We start from the raw sequence: 17293 nt of genomic DNA, 5'->3' as shown, positions 1-17293 counted from the left end.
AGTTTATTATTTCTCATTCATGATTAGATGTATTATTATACACTACAACTCGGGTATATTCATATAAATAACACACTTTTTCTCGCTTTCAAACCCACCGCTCCTAGAAAATATGCAATGTCGTCGCTAATATTTCACGGTCCAATAACAATCCAATCACAATATATGTTGTGCATCATGCTTCGCCAAGTCGAGAGAGCGTGTAACGAGTAATTTGAGAAGATGATGACTGAATAAACTGAGCCGGGGGGCATGGCGAACAGATCACGACGTCTCGTCCGAAGTGCCAAACTTGCTTCGCTTTCGGATCTTCTCGCCATACTTGAAAAAGAGGAATCTGCCCAAACCATGATGAATCAGCACACCATTCGCTCAAAGCCACAGACAGGAGAGCTCGAGAACTTACGGCATTGGGAGGCATGCCAGACCGAGGAAGGCGAGGAGGGACGACGCCCATTGGTAGCCTAGATTCTCATACACTTTTCACAAGGTCAGTACAGGAACGGGGAGAGGTGACCAACATCTGCTCTGGATACTCGGTCCGAGCATCTCTGGCATCGAAAACACTCACTCTGGGTTCCGAACAACGGAAACGCGCCGGCGAAAATGAGGCGGACAAGCACATTGGCTGCGACTGCGCTGGCTGCGTAGTTGGCGTACTGTGTTCCCCAAGTTAAAATCTTCTACTCAAAGCAGCATGAGGTAGGGGTGAGGCACTTACAGCATCGACGAGGAAAGTAAGTACGCCGTTGAAAGCTAAAAAGACACTGTGGACACTGATTAGCACCTTGTCGACCATGTAAAGGGGGCGGAGAGGAATGCCCATACCCTGCTCCAAAGAAGCTGGATCCGATGATAGGCACGATCCAATGAACACTCGGGTACGTCGTCCAACCGAACCAAAATAGCCCGATGGGGACCAAGAAGGCGCCAGGCATGGCAGGGGTAAGTCGGAACTCTGGAGGTGGTCGGATACATTTTTGACCCGTCCTGGTCTCGAGGTTTGCGATCAGGCGACTCGTATTCCATCGCCAGAATGGGTTCGTGAGGGCGCCGATGATCATGCCGACGCCCAAGCCGCAGAACGTCAGACCGACCTGGTAGGTTGAGAAGCCGTGGTTGTTGCGAAACACCAACGGAAAGGCCCCGAAGAACAAGTACACAATGCCCAGGAGGATTGCTGAGTACAGGCAGAGCAGGAGACACATTGGCTCCAAGAAGAGGAGCTTGAACGGCGTCACACAAGAGTGGAGGACCGTGCTCAGGATCGATGCATCGTGTCTTTCGATCGGAGCCCACCATCGCTCGTTGCCGGATTCTTTACGTTTGCTGGCCGCTTTTCGCCTGAGTAGGACTTTGGGATATGTCTCTGGAACGAAAACGATGACAGCCGCCGTCAAAGTGCCTGACCAGATCAGTAGCGTGTAGAATGTCCATCGCCTAGAAGGGAAGCGTTAGTACTGTAGGAGGTGGATTTTGAGGTGTTGCAATGGAGAAAAACCCACCAAGTCGTGAATTGGTTGATGAAGCCTCCGATAATAGGGCCCGCAGCTGGACCTAAAAAGGGAGCGATGCTGAACATTATCATGGGAAGAGCGATTTGCGCCGGTTCGAACATGTCCACGATGGAGCCGGCCGCAACAGCTAGAAAGGCGCTACCAGCGAGGCCGTTGAAGAATCTACCTACAATCATCGTCGCCATGCCCTGAGCAACCGCTTCTGGAATTAGCCAGATCGTGAAAAGGACCATTGAGATGATGTAGATTGGAGTGCGGCCGTAGAACTAAGTCAGGGACATTCGTCAGTGTCATGTACTCGTACCTAGGTCGTGAGAAATCATGATGGGGAGGTGTACCTCTGACATCGGAGCAAGAAACATCGGTCCCATGGCCAGCCCTAGCACGAACGAGGTCAGGCCCAGCGTCGCAATTTCTCTCGTGGTGTGGAATTCGCGGATAAGCTGTTCGTAGGTGATTGTATATATTGAAGAAGTGCATGTTCTGGGGCTCAAGTCAGCATACAACGTCCCTTCTTTGTCCCCTCGAATATCCATCTTGTCTGTCTGGGACTCAACTCACACAAGGAAAGCCGAGGACGAAAGGATCATCGTAATCAGCCATTTACGGGGACCACTCATGTTTCGTGGTGATAAAGGATCACTCTTTCCATCCCATCGCACCTCATAAGCGTCCGAGGGAGTCCTTCTGGCAGCCAGCACATCATCGATCGTGTCCTCTGGCTGGTCTACCAGGCTGTAAGATGCGAAACCATCGGTGATAGATGCGCCTGTTCGAATGTGCGATAGGGTCGACCGGGCCACCGATCGAGCATTGGATGCGGAGGTCGTTATTGGTGCATATGACCTGTCAGCTGCGGTCTCTGCTTTTGCGAGTTCTCCTTCGGTTTGTACCCGACACAGCGCTTCGCTGGAGCTTGGGCTTGAAGAGGATTGAGGACCTTGGCTCTCTGCCTTCTCGATGTCGACCATGGCGCCTGGAGTTATCTATCAACGTGCAGTGATTGGGTGCACTCTCTCTCTTTTCGAACCTGTGGTGAACGACTTGTTCCTGGAATAAAGTGAACGCAAAAACCCACGAACCTACCGTCTTGTTATATGGCATCTTGTGTCGGTGTTTCGCGACGATAGGACTTACCATGCTTGCGGCTTCATTAGGACTGGATATGATTACCACATGTCGCTTTCAAACGTGTGGACCTGATCCGGTTGTTTAGAGTCGAAGAAGCTTGCGCTTTGTCATCTGGTAGCATGACATGCCCGAAGGATGTTGGGGCGGGTGGATATTGCGGTTACCGTACAGTCAATAAGAGCTTCAACTCTGACTTGGGTTCATGAGGTTGTACGAAGCAGTACAAACTGCGGCCGCAATAGCCGCGTTTCATTCGGTTTATTAGCTGGTATTTGCCGGACTTAGTCGCCAATCAATGCGCTATATATCAATACATCAAGCAGGTCAGCCGAGACTCGTACATACAGTGCCTTCTTGGCCTTGCACCGTCCATTGTCACGTAATCACAACGACGTCAATAGTTCCATCTCCTTTTGCGGGAATACAGTATCTCGCAATCTTGGATTCTCTACGGAGTGCTCGTACTCGTCCCTGTGTGTTCCTGCGTCTACGTGAAGGGATGATCGCCACGGAGTACGATGAATAACAATCGAAACAAGGCCTCGCATTAACCCAAGCTAGCCCTGCAGGCTGACTAAAATCCTAAATGCCCTAAGTTGATTCTGTTCAAGTATCTGTCCCTTTGAAAGGGCATGGACCATTCCAAAGACTGAAGGCGCGTTGCGAAGCGGAAGCTTCGGCATTCTTGACCGTGGTGTCGATCAAGCGACCAAGAAAGTGGCGCACCGCTCGTTGTCGCCTGCGGCTGTGCAGTCTCGTTGAGAGCGAGGGTCCTTATCGCCTAGCTCTCGGATTTACTTTGGATAGATCATAGCACTGTGGCCATGGTTAGGTGTGTGCCACCGGCAGTCCTCCCACCAATTTTGAGACCCAAAACAACAACAATAACTCGACGATACCGTGTCCTGCGCGAAAGAGAGGAGGTGTTGAAGAGGCCTCATTCATGCCTCACCTTACTTTGAACAGCACATCCACCCTGTGGTCTCCATTGTGAGCGGCGTATCCTGATTCCTACCGGATTTCACGGAATGGATCATAAATCCTGGCAGATGTGGTGTCCGCACACTTGCCATTGACGCCATCGACATTGCTGAATATACATACTGTAGCATATGGCAATGTATATTTCTATCATGTAGCAGGACCATTGACTGCATGCGACATGGATGGGTTAGAAGAGTGGCGTCCGAAATTCCAACCAGAAGCACATGCAACAATGAATCAGCTGAGTAATCAGAGCTGTCCAGCATTACGCAGGTCGCTAGTGGCTGCAGGCACCACAGCATTCTCGGTTGGTTGAGCTGAGGTCAATTGCGAGATACTAGTCATTTATCGTCGGAAGACACTTCTTCCGACGATACTCGAAGGCTTCTCGAGTCCTTTTACCCCATGATTATATCCGCGGCGATAACCTAGGAATTCACATACAAGCCTCAGGTAGTATGACTGAGGCGACGCCGAAGAAACGAAATCGAGTCACATTCAGCTGCACTAATTGCCGTCACAGCAAACAAAAGGTCAGTTGAGTCTTTCAAGCTCGAGGTCTTTGCCGTCTTCTAACGCAAAAGGCTGACTTGCCGCCAGTGTAATCGAGGCAAGCCTTGCTTGACTTGTGTCCTACGTGGCAAGCAAGATTCGTGTAATTATGGAGATATCGACCCTGAGTGAGTCCTTCATGTTCATCGTCACAAGCCACTGACAAATGATAGCCGCGTAGCACGATTCAACGCTTCGGTAGTGGGAAAGCCACGAGACAAATCTCAAGATTGGCAAAGTCAAGAGTCAAATTCTGAAAACGACAAGTCGGATCTTGCTTCCTTCGGCTACTCTCATGTCAACGCACACAATGCTCTGGGCATTTTCAAGAAATTGGAACACCTCGAAACAGGCACCACACGCACCATTCCTGAGAAGACGAAGACTGCCACCCTCAGCCCTTCCTCTTTTGAGACATACAGGTCTATCATCAGGCGCTTGCCATGTCAAGGATGTGTAAATCATCTTGTCAGCGTCTTTTTTCAAGAGGTCAACTGGCAATTTGCCTTCTTGGATCGCAGTTTCTTCGATGAACAATTGCAGGAGTATTATCAGCATCCTGTCGATGCGGTGTCGGAATCTCATTGCACTATTCCCACCGAACTCATCAGCTTTCCAGCTCTGCTGTTTATAGTACTTGCCCTTGGGATACAGTTTCTACCACCGCAGGGCTCTGAATCTCTTCATTCTTCGTGTCTATGGGGCATTCCAGGAGACGAGAAGAGCTATGGGAATAACTGTTCGACCTTGCAGCTTCTGGGACTTCTGGAGAAGGACGCTATTAGCCTGACCTATATTCAAGCGGAGTTTCTGACGGTCTCATGGCTGAAAAATCGTGGTGCAATTGCGGAAGCATGGCACACCCTTGCGCAGGCTGTTATGGATGCACAAGAAATTGGCCTGCACCGAGATGAAGGAAAGCTCCACGCAGATAGTTCCGAAAACGTGTGCGAGCAGTTATGGAAAATTCTTATGCGTAGGCGGACCATGATCAATCTTTATCTGTGGGACAGGTGAGCATCGTCCAGGCGCTACTTTGCGGTTTACCAACTAACATTTGTAAAGCGAGATGGGTATGGTTCTTGGCAAGAGCTTGACATTGTCAATCAATGACTGCTTGATAGTGCCTCCGACAGACTGTGACATTCCAAGAGACCGCAAATCCATAGCCCCTTCGCCGCGAAGTCCTTTCGAGAAGCCTTCCGTGTTCACAGTACGTCTACTGGAATATCAGCTGGCGTCCTGCTTCCATGATATAAAAGCACTCGAGGCCGAAGGGCCATATCCACGAGACTACGGCAAGGTTGAACGACTCCACCAACGAGCTGTGGACTTCATAGACAGCATCCCTCCCATATATCGGTCAAATAACCCTGACACCTCTTTCGACGAACAATGTCCCTGGCTACCTGCTCAACGCGAGCATTTGAGGTCGAATGCGTGGTTTTTCCTGCTTCTCCTCCACAGGACCTATATTTTCTCTGTCGCAAAAAGCCGAACCGAGATTATGAAGGCCGGAATACAAATGCTTCACGCACAGCAAAAGTTCTTTTGCAGCCTGCAACCTCAACACTGGAAGCTCTTTACGCTCACATATATCAGCGTGGATCCGGCTGTTTCTATGTTGGCTGTGTTGATAACATATCCCAAAGAGGAGCAAGAGGTGGTTCCGGAAGCGTTCCGGTGCATAAGGGAGACCCTATGGAGACTCAACCAGATCCGTGGATCAAACATGGTCGCAGGACAAGGAGCAGATGTGATACAGAGCCTACTAGCTCGAGCGGAGCAAAAGCATCCGCAGGCATGGACGGCCGCGGTTCATACGCCCACCGCCACAGGGGACACGTTGGATCAGATGACCCGAAGCTCTGGCGATGAATCATTTTGGGCTGACACTGCTGTCGCTGATATAGGTCAACAGGCGCAATATCCCGAGGCATTGGACAGTATGGCAAGTTGGTCATCTCTCACCGCGGTCGAATCGGCTGTCGACGCGGGTCAAAATTATGGTGACATGACTTACTCCTTCAGCGACATCCCTTTCCGACCGACGGCTGATCTCACCTCCTATGATCTGGCCACGAATGGAGTTCCTCAGTTCCCTACCCCGCTGGACGATGCCGCGATGGGGAGCTCGACTTTCAATCAACAGATGCCCGGGCAGTTTCGGGGAGCTTTCGATGAAAATTCATTCTGGGGATTCATGAATTCGACCAATTGAGTACACTCATTATACTCTACACCTAATGACTCTGCGCCGTCCACAAACACCATGCCGTAAGAATCGTCACTCAACAGCCTCCTCCACCGCCGCCGCCAGAGGCCCCAGCACTTGCAGCAGACGCAGCGATGATTCCATTTCGTCTCCTTCGCTTTTTCTTCTGCTTCCTCCGCTCTTGCTCCTGGACGTATGCCTCCAGAGCAGCCACATACTTTGGGTCGGAACGTTCAGCGGCATTTCTTGGCCGTGGAGGGGGTTTGAAATCTATGTCGTCGGTGAAACACATGTTGAGGCGAGGTTCAAATTCAACGTTAAGGTGATGCCTTGGTGCCTGATTCTTGTACAGGTTGTCGGATATGACTGACGACGTGAAATGAATGTTATGTTTGCTTTGATAGGATCTCGGGTGCTTGAGTAGTGATATTCGACAAGTTGAGTGGGAATGAATTCAGGACGGGATTGTCTGTTTATATAAATGGCTGGTCATCTGGGGTAATGGCATCATTCCCCAGAAAGAGTTTTATGAGGACACTGTTTGGTTCGAAACGAATAGCATGAGCCACGATGAAATGCGACATCGAGACAGATCTGTTTAACCGGACATGGCCACGAGGCTGAAGATCATGACGCAGAATTTGGGGGCCGTTGAATCGGGGGTTTTTCTTTTTCAGCCTTGTTGGCTGCGCCTCGTCTTTCTGAATCTTTAGTGCATGTTTGATGGTGCCTGGCTTAGGCAGCTACGTTTTCACAGGTGTTCATAGGAGTCTCTAGGTATAATCATACTTTGTTGGACCGACAGGGTCGCACAAACATGGTCATTCTGGAAAGACGGAAACCGGTACAGACCCGTCGCGAACCCTGATGGCTGGTGTCCGAGGCCTCCAAACACGAGCGAGACCAACAAGATGAGCCAGTTTAATAACATCATGGTCGTCTACTGTATCCGTCATGTGTCCCTTGACGATTGCCCGTTGCTGTAAGTGATATAGTATTGTACCCTTAATATCTGAGGTGGTTCGAGGTTGTTAACAATAAGGCAGGCAATGAGGCTTGGGCGGGGCTTTTCGGGGCATTTTTTGTTACATCCCCGCGGGGCTCTGTCCTCGTATTCGTACTCGTACTGTACATTGGAAAACTGCTCAACCCATATGGTTGATATTCCTTTCCGTCCTCGACTTGATTCATCCCTTGCACTTGGACGACGACAATCTGGCCGGCGCCATCCTCCGTAGGCTCGCACTTTTCCTCCGTTGGACAATGTCATCATGTTCCCGTTTCGAGTGGTAGAGCACAAAGTGCCATGTCAGTACATTCGCGAATACCCTCGAGCGTTGGCCGACGAACAAGAAGACACCCTCCACCTCTCCGTCAAGCAGTACATTCCACTCGATAACCCTCGACCGCCCCAGCCAGGCGACGTCACCATCATCGCCGCACCGGGAAATGCTTTTCCCAAAGAACTCTACGAGCCACTCTGGGAAGACTTATCAAGGGTTCTCGCGTCTAGGAGGTCATCATCGTCGTCGTCGGTCCAGGTTCGTAGCATCTGGGTCGCCGACGCCGCCAACCAGGGAGCCAGTGGCGTCTTGAACGAGGACCTCTTGGGTAACGATCCCAGCCATTTAGACTATGCCCGAGACATTGTCAACCTCATCAACGTCAAGCGTGACGAGATGCCCAGACCCATCGTCGGCATAGGTCACAGTATGGGTGGACAGTATCTGTGCGTATATGTTTTCTCACGTGCACATGTACACATACCGTCCAGAAAAAAGATTCCACGTCGCAGATTACTTTGTCTTTTTTTGCTCTAACATTTTCCGTGGCTCAATAGCGTCTCGGCCTCACTCTACCATCCACGACTCTTTACGACTCTCGTCTTGATCGACCCCGTCATTCAACCTCGCTTGGTGGAGACCAAAAAAGGCACCGTGGACGCCCGCCCACTACAGTTTGCCATCTTCCGAAAAGGTACCTGGCCAACTCGAGAAGCGGCGGCGGCCGAACTAGATCGCTCTCCTTTCCACAGGTCTTGGGACCCACGGGTGTTGGAACGATGGATCAAATATGGTCTACGAGAGGTTCCGGTCAACACCATCTCCACCGCCACCTCCTCCTCCTCCTTCGAGGAACCCCCAACGGCCTCTTCCAAAGCCGTTGACACGATCACAACAACAGAAAAGTCAAAGGCGGCGGAAACCGTCGTCGTGCTCACGACTCCACCGTCCCAAGAAGCGTACGCGTTCATGAGGCCCAACTTTGACGGTGTCGGCGTCCATGGTGAATTGGTCAACCACGAAACCCATCCCGACTTGGACCCGCGGTGGAAACACATCTACCCGTTCTACGCGCCCGCCGTGACCCGGACGTTTGAGCGCCTGGGCGAATTGCGGCCCCCGGCGCTGTACGTCTTCGCGAGCGACTCGTCCATCTCGGACGCCGGGATCAACGCCGAAAAGCTCGCCGCCACGGGCACGGCGGTGGGGGGCAGCGGCGGCGTCGCCGCAGGTCGCGTGGAAGGTGTCACGTTCGACGGCGTCGGACACTTGGTACCCATGGAAGCACCCGGGCGGACCGCCGACGTGGTGGCGGACTGGTTGGACCGGCAGCTGCGGATTTGGGAAAGGGAAGAACGAGACTTCAAAGCCATGTGGCACGCCAAGTCCAAGGAGCAAAAACAAAACGTCGACCGGCGGTGGCTGGACATGGTTGGAGGGGCGCCCGATAAGAAATCAACAAAGAAGAGTAACAGCGGTGGTAGTAAGATTTGATCTACAGTGTTATGGAGGAGAGCAAATTTAGAGCATTAGAATAAATGTCTAGGGTTAATGATCCTCAAGGGTTGAGAGAGGAGTGCTGTTTTTTCCCCTTCCTATACTGAACTTCTCCCTACCTACTTTGGTACATATGTGCAGTATATACTGGCTGTATCATCCCACAAATGAAGTCTAATGTCCAAGTCTATAATCTATACCAAAACAAAGTCCCTCTAGCCCACCAATAAATGAACTCATCACCCACCCAGGGAATGAAAATTCTACTAGAGAGTACAGCATACTCCTCTCTTCTCAACTCTCTTCTCCTCGAATCACCCTTGAGCTTTCTTACTCTGTTTCGTCCTCAATTTCATCAAGGCATACACCAAGGCGTACGAGCTGAGGACAAAAATGACCACGATCGCCGCGTCTCGCCACGCGACGTACTCGTGCTTCAGGTTAAGTGTATACAGATAGTCGGCGCCCGTATTGTACTCGCACACCCGACACCCGCTGGTGTCCTCCGGGTTGACGAGGTTGGCGAGCTGACCCTGGGTCGTCTGCAGATATTCGGCCAGGTACTCGCGGCAAGTGACGTTGTTGGGGGTGTCGAACCTGGCGAACTCGCGCTCCTTGCAGGTGATGTCTTCGTCCCAGAGGACGAACGACAGCATACTCCCCATAAGATAGTTGAAAGGATCCATCCAGTACATCCAGTAGCGCCAGAAGGCCTGGATCTGTTTGTAGGGGACCAAGGTGCCGCAAAAGGAAACGAGCACGCCGACGACCAACGGGTCGACGAGGGCGGCAAACACCGCGTTGGGAGCGTACGCGGCGATGAACTGCCCTATGCCGGTATAGAGAAACTCGTAGAAGAGCATGACGAAGAAAGTCCCGCCGGCGCTGTTGCTGTTGTTGGGGAATCCGACGGTGTAGTACCAGCACACGAAATAGAGGACGGCGCAAATGATGAGGTAGGGAAATTCGGAGACCACAAGGCCCGTGACAAAGGCGATCCAGCTGTACATCTTGGACTTCTTCTCCCTGGTCTCGAAGAGGTCGCGGCGGTCGATGAAGAGAGGCTGGAGTTGGGCGATGGTACCGGGAGCGACAAAGATGAAGTTGAAAATGGTGAAGAGTTTCAGTTGAAGATCGCCTACGCCATCGCCGACCATCCAGAAGGTGAAGCCATTAAATAGTGCGTTCGAGATGTGCAGAGCGAACTTGTTGTTCGTGTAATCGGTGTTACGGAATAGAGAGACATTCATTCTGTGCGTGACGATCTTGATCTGCGACCACAGGGGTATCGCAAACTCGAACCCGTCGTCGTGAGTCCCCGGTGGTTTGGAGGCGGCGTCGGCGATAACGTCATCTAGCTCTCTGGTGACATTCTTGTGTTCCTCCGAGTCCAGCCATACTTGGGCCCAGTCTCGTCCTTGAGACAGGTGTCCCGAGACGACATCGATCATGTGCTCTGCTGGGTTGGCCTCGGTGGGACACGGGGCACCGTATCGGGCAAAGTAGTCCTTCACGACGATAGCATGGTCACCGATATCTCCAAAGTACACCGTCTTGCCACCTCTGGCGAGCAGGAGCAAAGTGTCAAACTGCGCAAAGAGTTGAGCCGACGGTTGGTGGATTGTCACCAGTACGGCTTGACCCACGTCGGCGAGCTTGCGGAGAAATCGGACGGTGTTGTATGCCGACTGTCCATCGAGGCCTGACGTCGGTTCATCCAAGAAGATCAGAATGCTCGGTTTGGCCACGAGTTCCACCCCGATCGTGACTCTCTTTCTCTGTTCAATTGAGAGTCCAGCGCCAGGAAACCCGATGAGTGTGTCCTCGATGTCCCCTAGTTCGAGTAAATTGATAATCGTGTCGACATACGTGAGTTTTTCCTCTCTCGGAACATGACGTGGTTGTCTTAAAAGAGCCGAGAACTCCAACGCTTCCCGAACTGTTGCATACGGCTCATGCACGTCGAGCTGTTCGCAGTAGCCCGCTGATCGTTGGAAGGAAACAGGCAACGGCCGACCATCGACAAGAATAGAGCCGTGGATTGTACCATCGGTCTTACGTTGGGCCAAAACATCAAGAAGTGTCGTCTTTCCAGCACCAGAACTTCCCATCAGGGCACCTAGCATCCCAGGTTTTACCCAACCCTGAACATTGTCAAGAAGTTTTAGGTCGCCATTTGAGGTCTTGACAGTGTAGCTCAGGTTCTTCCACGTAAAGATGGAGCTATTCTGGACAAGTGTGTCGCTGCTGTTCTCGGCAGGGGTACCGGCTTCGTTCAGTGACGAGTCAGAGCTGACGACCTGCTTTTCTTGCACCTGCGACTCGACATCTCCTAACATGTGGCGCAACTTATGAGCATTCTCGCGGGGTATGAGGGCTTTACTTCCTTTGTCAGAATCCGACTTCCATCTTGACGTGAATATGATGGTGATTGCGACGAACAACAGCCACCAAGTCCAAATGATACCAAAGTTTCTCCAGATGTGGGAGTGACTATAAGATAGCGACCCCAAGTAAGCATCGCCTGTCACAGATACCGCTCCGCTTATTGCGCCGCCAACTCCTGTGCATGATTGGAATTGCGGATCGGTATAGTTGGGTCCATTCGGAACAAGATTCGTGCCTACGCAAGGAAGCAGACGATTGTGCAATTCGTTCCCCATGATGGCTTCAAATGCGTAACTCAAAGGATTAATCCAGAAGATCCACCTACACGAATATCAATTCACTGGAGTACTCCCAACAATGGATGGCAATGACTTACTCAAACCAAGGGTGCATTTCAGGTTTTGCGATCAGGTATCCCGCGTACATGACGGTGACCATGATGACAAAACCAGATGCTTTCGACGCAGCATCAAACGTAGAAAATGCAGCACCAATAGCGCGGAAGCATGCAGTTATGCACTAAAAGAATCATGAGTCGATTTTCTGGCAAAGGAAGGAAGGAACCATACCATAGCAGTGGCAAAGACGATGACCCAAAAAGTAAAGAACTGGCCAGCCGAGGCAGCCAATCCCACCATCCAGTAGATTATCACCGAGAATGCACTGACCTGGACCAGTAGCTGAGGTATGTCGGCGGTGATCTGAGCGATACAGAACGCAGCTGGATGAAAAAAGGCAAAGGATTTGTGTTTCGCCAGCACAGGTCGACCGACAAATGAGTCGGTGACTTCGGACATGGCAACCAAAGTTGGGTAAAGAATGGAAAAGAACAGCGCACCGCCCTTGATAAACAGACCTGCCGAATTGTCTGGTGCATTGTAGAACAGTGATCCTGCTATCAAGGCCTGTACGATGTTGGAAACCTGTTTGATGAGAAATGTCGCTTTGTCACCCCATATAACCTGATATTGGCGCAACACGCATGCTTGTATCTGAGCCAAGATCCCAGCTGTCAGGGGGCTTGAATGTGCTAGGCGCTTGTCCTTCTCAAAACGGACAGACTCTTGGAAAGCCTTGGTATTCGTCTCCGCTTCGGGCGTGCTTGGAAATTCATATTCTGCTGTCATTCGTTCGTAAATGTGGGATTTCTCGTACCGTTGCAACAGCTCGTCGGCGTTCCTTGGAAAGCTGTCTTCGTAGCCCTGTCGAATCTGTCGCTCTGTTGGAACCGTGACACCAGTAAGAAAGTCGGCTACATTTGCACCGGGAGGACACCAGAAGCCAAGGTCTTCCATGAACGGTCGTGCTTCTTCTCTGGTGCCATAAAAGATTTCCTTGCCACCATCGAGGACCAGTACTTTGTCGAACAAGTCGAAGATACCATTACCAGCCTCTGTCAAAAGTCAGGACACCGTGCGTTGCCTGGGATCAAACACATTGAAAACCTACGGTACAGGGTCACGATCGAGGAGAGGCCCAGTATGTCTGTCATCGAACGGATGGCCTTGGTGTACTCCAGTGCTGTGCTGGCATCCAGGCCTCGCGTACTGTTGTCCCAGCAAAAGACAGAAGCATTGGTGGCCAAGGTCTCGATGATGGATACTCGTTTCCTCTCCCCACCTGACACTCCCCTGACGTACTCATTACCAACCTTGGTGTCGCTGGTGTGGGAGATATTCATCGACTCAAGAAGGAAGTCTCGTGTCGCTCTTTGATGTTCTGCACGTGATTGTGCTCCTTTGGGGAGGTGGAATGGAACTTTCAATCGAGTGGCAAAGTCCATTGTTTGTCCCACGGTCAAGGTGGGAAAGAACAATTCTTCCTCCGTGTTCATCACGATCTGACCCCTATAGCCTTTGGCCTCGTTGTGAGGCATGGAACCATACCACACTTCACCTTCAACAGTGTCATAACCTCCTCTTCTGTTCGCTAGTGATTTCAGTAATGTTGTACAGCCTGATCCAGGTCGACCAAGGACCAGGAGCATTTCCCCAGGCTTGACGCAGCCATGAGAACCATGAAGAATCGTTCTCAGTGGCGGCTTTTGTCGAGATTCCTTTAGGATTCGGGGAATGTTGAACTGTGACAAGCCGTTCTCGTGAATGCTCGCGTCGGTGCTGGTGACTTTGACCGTTAGATTAGACCAGGTCACACCCAGCTTCCGCTCTTTTGGGAAACTGTCTAAACTGTTCTGATGTTTTGTCCTCACAACATCAGCCAGCTTCCAATCATTGGACACTGAGACTTTCTCTGAATTCAACATAGGTTCGACAGTCACACCCTGTGTGTCTAGAACTTTCTGACCGAAGTCCTGGGCAGGAGTAATACTGTCCTTCAGATCCTCTCTTTCACTCATCTCTAGAAGAATCAAGGCCGGGTTTGTGTTCCTCGAGAGGAAATGAATCGGGAATAGCCCTAGAAGTATATTAAATACTTACTCTTTTTTCATGGGTGGGTGCGCGGATATCTCGTTAGCCGAAAATAGCAAGATAACACTGCAGGCGTCATCCGCAAGCATAACAGCCTTCATCTTGAAAGTCTTGCGGGTTTTGAATGAGATTCCAACCTACGCATTGCCTTCATTCAAGCAATCGGTCTCATTGTGCACCGCACCCGAGTCACGGACAGATAAGGCTGTGGGGTCTCATGCGGCTTGCAAATGGTATATGGATCAATTGTTGCGCCATCTCGAGTGGAACTTTCTTAGAAATCCAGGGTGAGCCTGAAGGTGACCCTGTGCTGTGGACCAGAAAACTTTCTCCTGTCAGCCGGTGCGGCTACAAGTTGAATGCCGCTGAGTAAGCCGCCGAAACAAACTGTTTTGAATTCGAGGTAAACATAGGAGAAAGGAGCACGTATCGAGAAGGAATATCAGTCTACGCTTTCCTACGAAGCCTAGACTATGCGGTGTTTTGCTAGTATTGCGAATCATCCAAGGCATCGTAACTGTGGACTGCTCAATATGGTAGTTGGGGGATGTTGATTCATTCTCGTCATTGCCAAGTCGGCGGCCTCGTACTCGTATTGCCTAAGGAGTAGGTTCACTGTCTATCTCCGGCCGCTTAGTCAGCGGGACGTTTAAATTGACGCAGTTTCCGCGCATCATTGATTGGAAGCCATCACACAGGAACACCTACCAACTCGGTGTCATGTCAAGCCGATACTGCTCTAGTGGCTGTGCTCTCTCTGACTGTTGACGAAGTCCTAGCGATAGGCGGCCAGCACCTCATAGTTACATTTGCAGGCTCTGCCGCCATTTCTTCGAGGGTGCTGGATCATCAACCAAAACTCTCCATGTCGGAAACGCCCCAATCAATCGCTTCCGACGCTTCTGAGGAAGCCGTCCCTGCCACTAGGCGCATTCTACGTGCTTGTGATTCTTGTCATCGAAGAAAGGTTGAACACTCCATGACCGATCCAGCCAGGGCCAATTTTGCGAAAAGGCTTTCTGACTTTCCCAGATTAAATGTGATGGCGTTCATCCTCAGTGCAATTGGTGCAAGCATCATGACCTTGAATGTACGTTTACAAGGTCACAGGGTGCACGGAAAAGGGAGAATCGGTCTAGGTACGAAATTGTTTGTGACTTATTGGCTATCAAGCAACTAAGAGGGCTAAAGGAAGTTGAGAGAGAGCAACCTCGTTGAGAGGATGGCACGTATTGAACGACTCCTCGCAGAGAACATCAAAAGAAAAAATGGTAAGAGGAAGTAAATGCGGCAGTCAAGATCTCATCTAATCTCTGACGTAGAGATATCTCATGCTAGCAGTCAAAGGACAAAACCTCCAGCAGAAAATCCTATAGCACACAGTACCGATCGTTTCCAGGGACTAGAAGGGCAATCTCCAGCTTCCAGCCCGGCTGGGCTCATCTACTGTGCCGGCTACAGGCTTGGGGACATTGGCCTATTTCACGGTATACCATTCCTATCCGGCGATGGACAGCAGTGGATTGGCATACGATCGGACGACGAAACTAGCGCCGACTGCGAAGCCAGCCCCTTGTGGCACAATCAGCGGCAACCATGGTCCACTTTTCCCAGCTTCATTAACCCATCCCGTTGGGATGTGACGGCGCTATTGCCACTCGCCTCGGTCGAGAAATTCCTGGCCAATTATCTCAAGTCCCCTTTTTCAGAGGCATTCCCGATTGCAGATAGAGTGCTTTTCTCAAAGGTCATCGAGCGAGCATACACACAACAGGATTCTTCTCGAGATAGCTGCACCACAAATGCATGCATCTTCGCCTTCCTGGCCTTTGCGTCCTTGAATGCGTATCCTGCGGATACGAGCCTTCCTCCTCTCGATGAAGAACAATGTATCACTGCGGCACAGCTTCTAGTACCTGATCTCCTTGATGCTCGTCCTAGTACAGAGATTGTTGATGCTCTCTTGATGTTTGTAAGTACCCCTGTGCAGTAAAGCTCAAGAAATCAAGCCTTCCGACAGCCGAAGCTGACACTACGTTAACCTGCGATAGGCGGTTTATCAATTCGGCTGCGGGAATGTACACGTTGTGGATGTAAGTACCTACCACTCGTGAAGGCATGACACTATTTGGTGGTTACTTTCACGCCTTGCCTTCTGGTCTCACTGACACCTCGTAGATTTTGTTATCGGCCATCGTTAGATTCCTTTTTATGCTAGGAGCGCACCTCTATCCAGGTGAGGAGATGGAGAGCTTGTCAACCGAGGCTCTGACTTTAGAAATGCGAAATATCCTGCATCTGAGAGACGACTTCTGGATCTGTTATGTTCTTGACAAGGAAATCACCTTTCGTACTGGACGGCCGCCCATCATTAATGACAATTCATGCGATCTCACATTCCCAAAGTATTACTGGAAGCAGAGCGATGCGAACTTCAAGGGGTTTCGTCGGTTGCCTGGTGACCTGCGCTTGTCAACAATCAAATCCAAGGCGTACGAGAAATTGTACTCGCCTTCAGCACTTCGGAAAGTTGATGCAGAGATCCTGAAAGACATTCGAGAACTTGACGAGATGCTCGAAAACTGGAGACAGTCTTTACCTCTGGACCGAAGACCTGCCTTGTCAGTTACACAGCTGCCAAACAAATCCAACGAGATCGAGCGTGAGGCCTCTCTTGACTTCGACATCTCGGTATTCCTGGTCAAATTGGAGTATCACCATTGTATGACCACCCATTCACCAGGCGAGCAGCCGCTGTACCAACTGGGTGCACAATCACCGGATCGACGACGGACTTAGTTCCAGCCTTGATCTTGCTCTGGCATCCAGTCGTTCGATGCTCACGTACTTTTATTCTGTGCAAGACCAGCTAATCCCGCATATATTCTGGTAAGTGACGGCTGTTATAATCCATGGTTTTCATATATGGGAATGTCCCGAAGCTGATTATCATCTTTCTCGTCCCAGGATTGTCATTTTCTACCCTCTGTCGGGTATATTGACGCTGTTTTGCAACATCATGCTCAGCCCAGCAAGTGTGTCGGCAGCATCTGATCTGAAAGTCCTAGAATGGAATGTCAATTTCATGCACGAACGAAAGACCAGGGACGTGCGGCTTTCTACCGCTCAATTGGCCCATCTCGAGCGAGTAAGACAGTCCTGTGGTGAGCTGCTCAGGCTGGCACGAATGACCGTCCACCAAAGTCAAGGAGGTGCCCAATAAGTCATAAGTCGTATTGTACAAACCACCGGGCGGCAGGTTAACTTTATGCTGCGACCACAAAGGGAAATAAATGA

General features: G+C 50.8%; 5 protein-coding genes across 11 annotated transcripts; 3 read left to right on the top strand and 2 right to left on the bottom strand.

The window, feature by feature from the left end:
• Position 1: 1 nt before the first annotated feature.
• On the bottom strand, positions 2-2851 carry PV06_02486. Of its 6 annotated transcripts, XM_016403176.1 has the most exons (8): positions 2079-2851; positions 1856-2000; positions 1506-1783; positions 829-1440; positions 722-767; positions 572-659; positions 407-479; positions 2-337 (listed from the first exon to the last, which is right to left on the bottom strand). In XM_016403176.1, exons 1-8 carry the CDS (start codon positions 2486-2488, stop codon positions 265-267), a joined length of 1725 nt encoding a protein of 574 aa, XP_016267073.1. In that variant the 5' UTR covers positions 2489-2851; the 3' UTR covers positions 2-264. The 6 variants fall into 6 exon arrangements, with proteins under 6 accessions (XP_016267073.1, XP_016267078.1, XP_016267075.1 ...); XM_016403181.1 differs by having other exon boundaries at positions 1856-2851; XM_016403178.1 differs by having other exon boundaries at positions 407-659.
• A 227-nt stretch (positions 2852-3078) lies between these two features.
• Positions 3079-7217, top strand: PV06_02485 (uncharacterized protein). The gene is made up of 4 exons (XM_016403175.1): positions 3079-4165; positions 4233-4312; positions 4358-5197; positions 5250-7217. The coding sequence occupies exons 1-4, from the start codon at positions 4091-4093 to the stop codon at positions 6403-6405; spliced, it is 2151 nt and encodes a 716-aa protein (XP_016267072.1). The 5' UTR covers positions 3079-4090; the 3' UTR covers positions 6406-7217.
• Positions 7218-7580: 363 nt separating this feature from the next.
• Positions 7581-9295, top strand: PV06_02484 (uncharacterized protein). Its single transcript, XM_016403174.1, has 2 exons — positions 7581-8128; positions 8240-9295. Exons 1-2 carry the CDS (start codon positions 7671-7673, stop codon positions 9174-9176), a joined length of 1395 nt encoding a protein of 464 aa, XP_016267071.1. The 5' UTR covers positions 7581-7670; the 3' UTR covers positions 9177-9295.
• On the bottom strand, positions 9216-14493 carry PV06_02483. Of its 2 annotated transcripts, XM_016403172.1 has the most exons (4): positions 13017-14493; positions 12137-12960; positions 11944-12086; positions 9216-11888 (listed from the first exon to the last, which is right to left on the bottom strand). In XM_016403172.1, the coding sequence occupies exons 1-4, from the start codon at positions 13921-13923 to the stop codon at positions 9494-9496; spliced, it is 4269 nt and encodes a 1422-aa protein (XP_016267069.1). In that variant the 5' UTR covers positions 13924-14493; the 3' UTR covers positions 9216-9493. The 2 variants fall into 2 exon arrangements, with proteins under 2 accessions (XP_016267069.1, XP_016267070.1); XM_016403173.1 differs by having other exon boundaries at positions 12137-14493.
• Positions 14494-15218: 725 nt separating this feature from the next.
• Positions 15219-16795, top strand: PV06_02482 (uncharacterized protein; the record flags this gene model as incomplete). Its single annotated transcript, XM_016403171.1, has 4 exons — positions 15219-15267; positions 15319-15968; positions 16048-16089; positions 16175-16795. The coding sequence occupies 4 exons, from the start codon at positions 15219-15221 to the stop codon at positions 16793-16795; spliced, it is 1362 nt and encodes a 453-aa protein (XP_016267068.1).
• Positions 16796-17293: the final 498 nt, after the last annotated feature.

The sequence above is a fragment of the Exophiala oligosperma genome, assembly GCF_000835515.1.
Source record: "Exophiala oligosperma strain CBS 72588 unplaced genomic scaffold supercont1.2, whole genome shotgun sequence".
Lineage (NCBI taxonomy): Eukaryota > Fungi > Ascomycota > Eurotiomycetes > Chaetothyriales > Herpotrichiellaceae > Exophiala > Exophiala oligosperma.
The sequence above is the reverse complement of the archived record's forward strand: the minus strand, read 5'-3'. Positions and strand labels throughout refer to the sequence as shown.

Coding starts and splice junctions, on each gene's coding strand:
- PV06_02486 (XM_016403176.1), bottom strand. CDS start 2,488: ATGGTCGACATCGAGAAGGCAGAGAGCCAAGGTCCTCAATCCTCTTCA. Junction 1,441..1,505: donor ATCAACCAATTCACGACTTG/GTGGGTTTTTCT, acceptor CTTCCCTTCTAG/GCGATGGACATTCTACACGC. Junction 660..721: donor TTACTTTCCTCGTCGATGCT/GTAAGTGCCTCA, acceptor TGGGGAACACAG/TACGCCAACTACGCAGCCAG.
- PV06_02485 (XM_016403175.1), top strand. CDS start 4,091: ATGACTGAGGCGACGCCGAAGAAACGAAATCGAGTCACATTCAGCTGC. Junction 4,313..4,357: donor TATGGAGATATCGACCCTGA/GTGAGTCCTTCA, acceptor GACAAATGATAG/CCGCGTAGCACGATTCAACG. Junction 5,198..5,249: donor AATCTTTATCTGTGGGACAG/GTGAGCATCGTC, acceptor ACATTTGTAAAG/CGAGATGGGTATGGTTCTTG.
- PV06_02484 (XM_016403174.1), top strand. CDS start 7,671: ATGTTCCCGTTTCGAGTGGTAGAGCACAAAGTGCCATGTCAGTACATT. Junction 8,129..8,239: donor AGTATGGGTGGACAGTATCT/GTGCGTATATGT, acceptor GTGGCTCAATAG/CGTCTCGGCCTCACTCTACC.
- PV06_02483 (XM_016403172.1), bottom strand. CDS start 13,923: ATGAGTGAAAGAGAGGATCTGAAGGACAGTATTACTCCTGCCCAGGAC. Junction 12,087..12,136: donor TCGTCTTTGCCACTGCTATG/GTATGGTTCCTT, acceptor TGATTCTTTTAG/TGCATAACTGCATGCTTCCG. Junction 11,889..11,943: donor GAAATGCACCCTTGGTTTGA/GTAAGTCATTGC, acceptor ATATTCGTGTAG/GTGGATCTTCTGGATTAATC.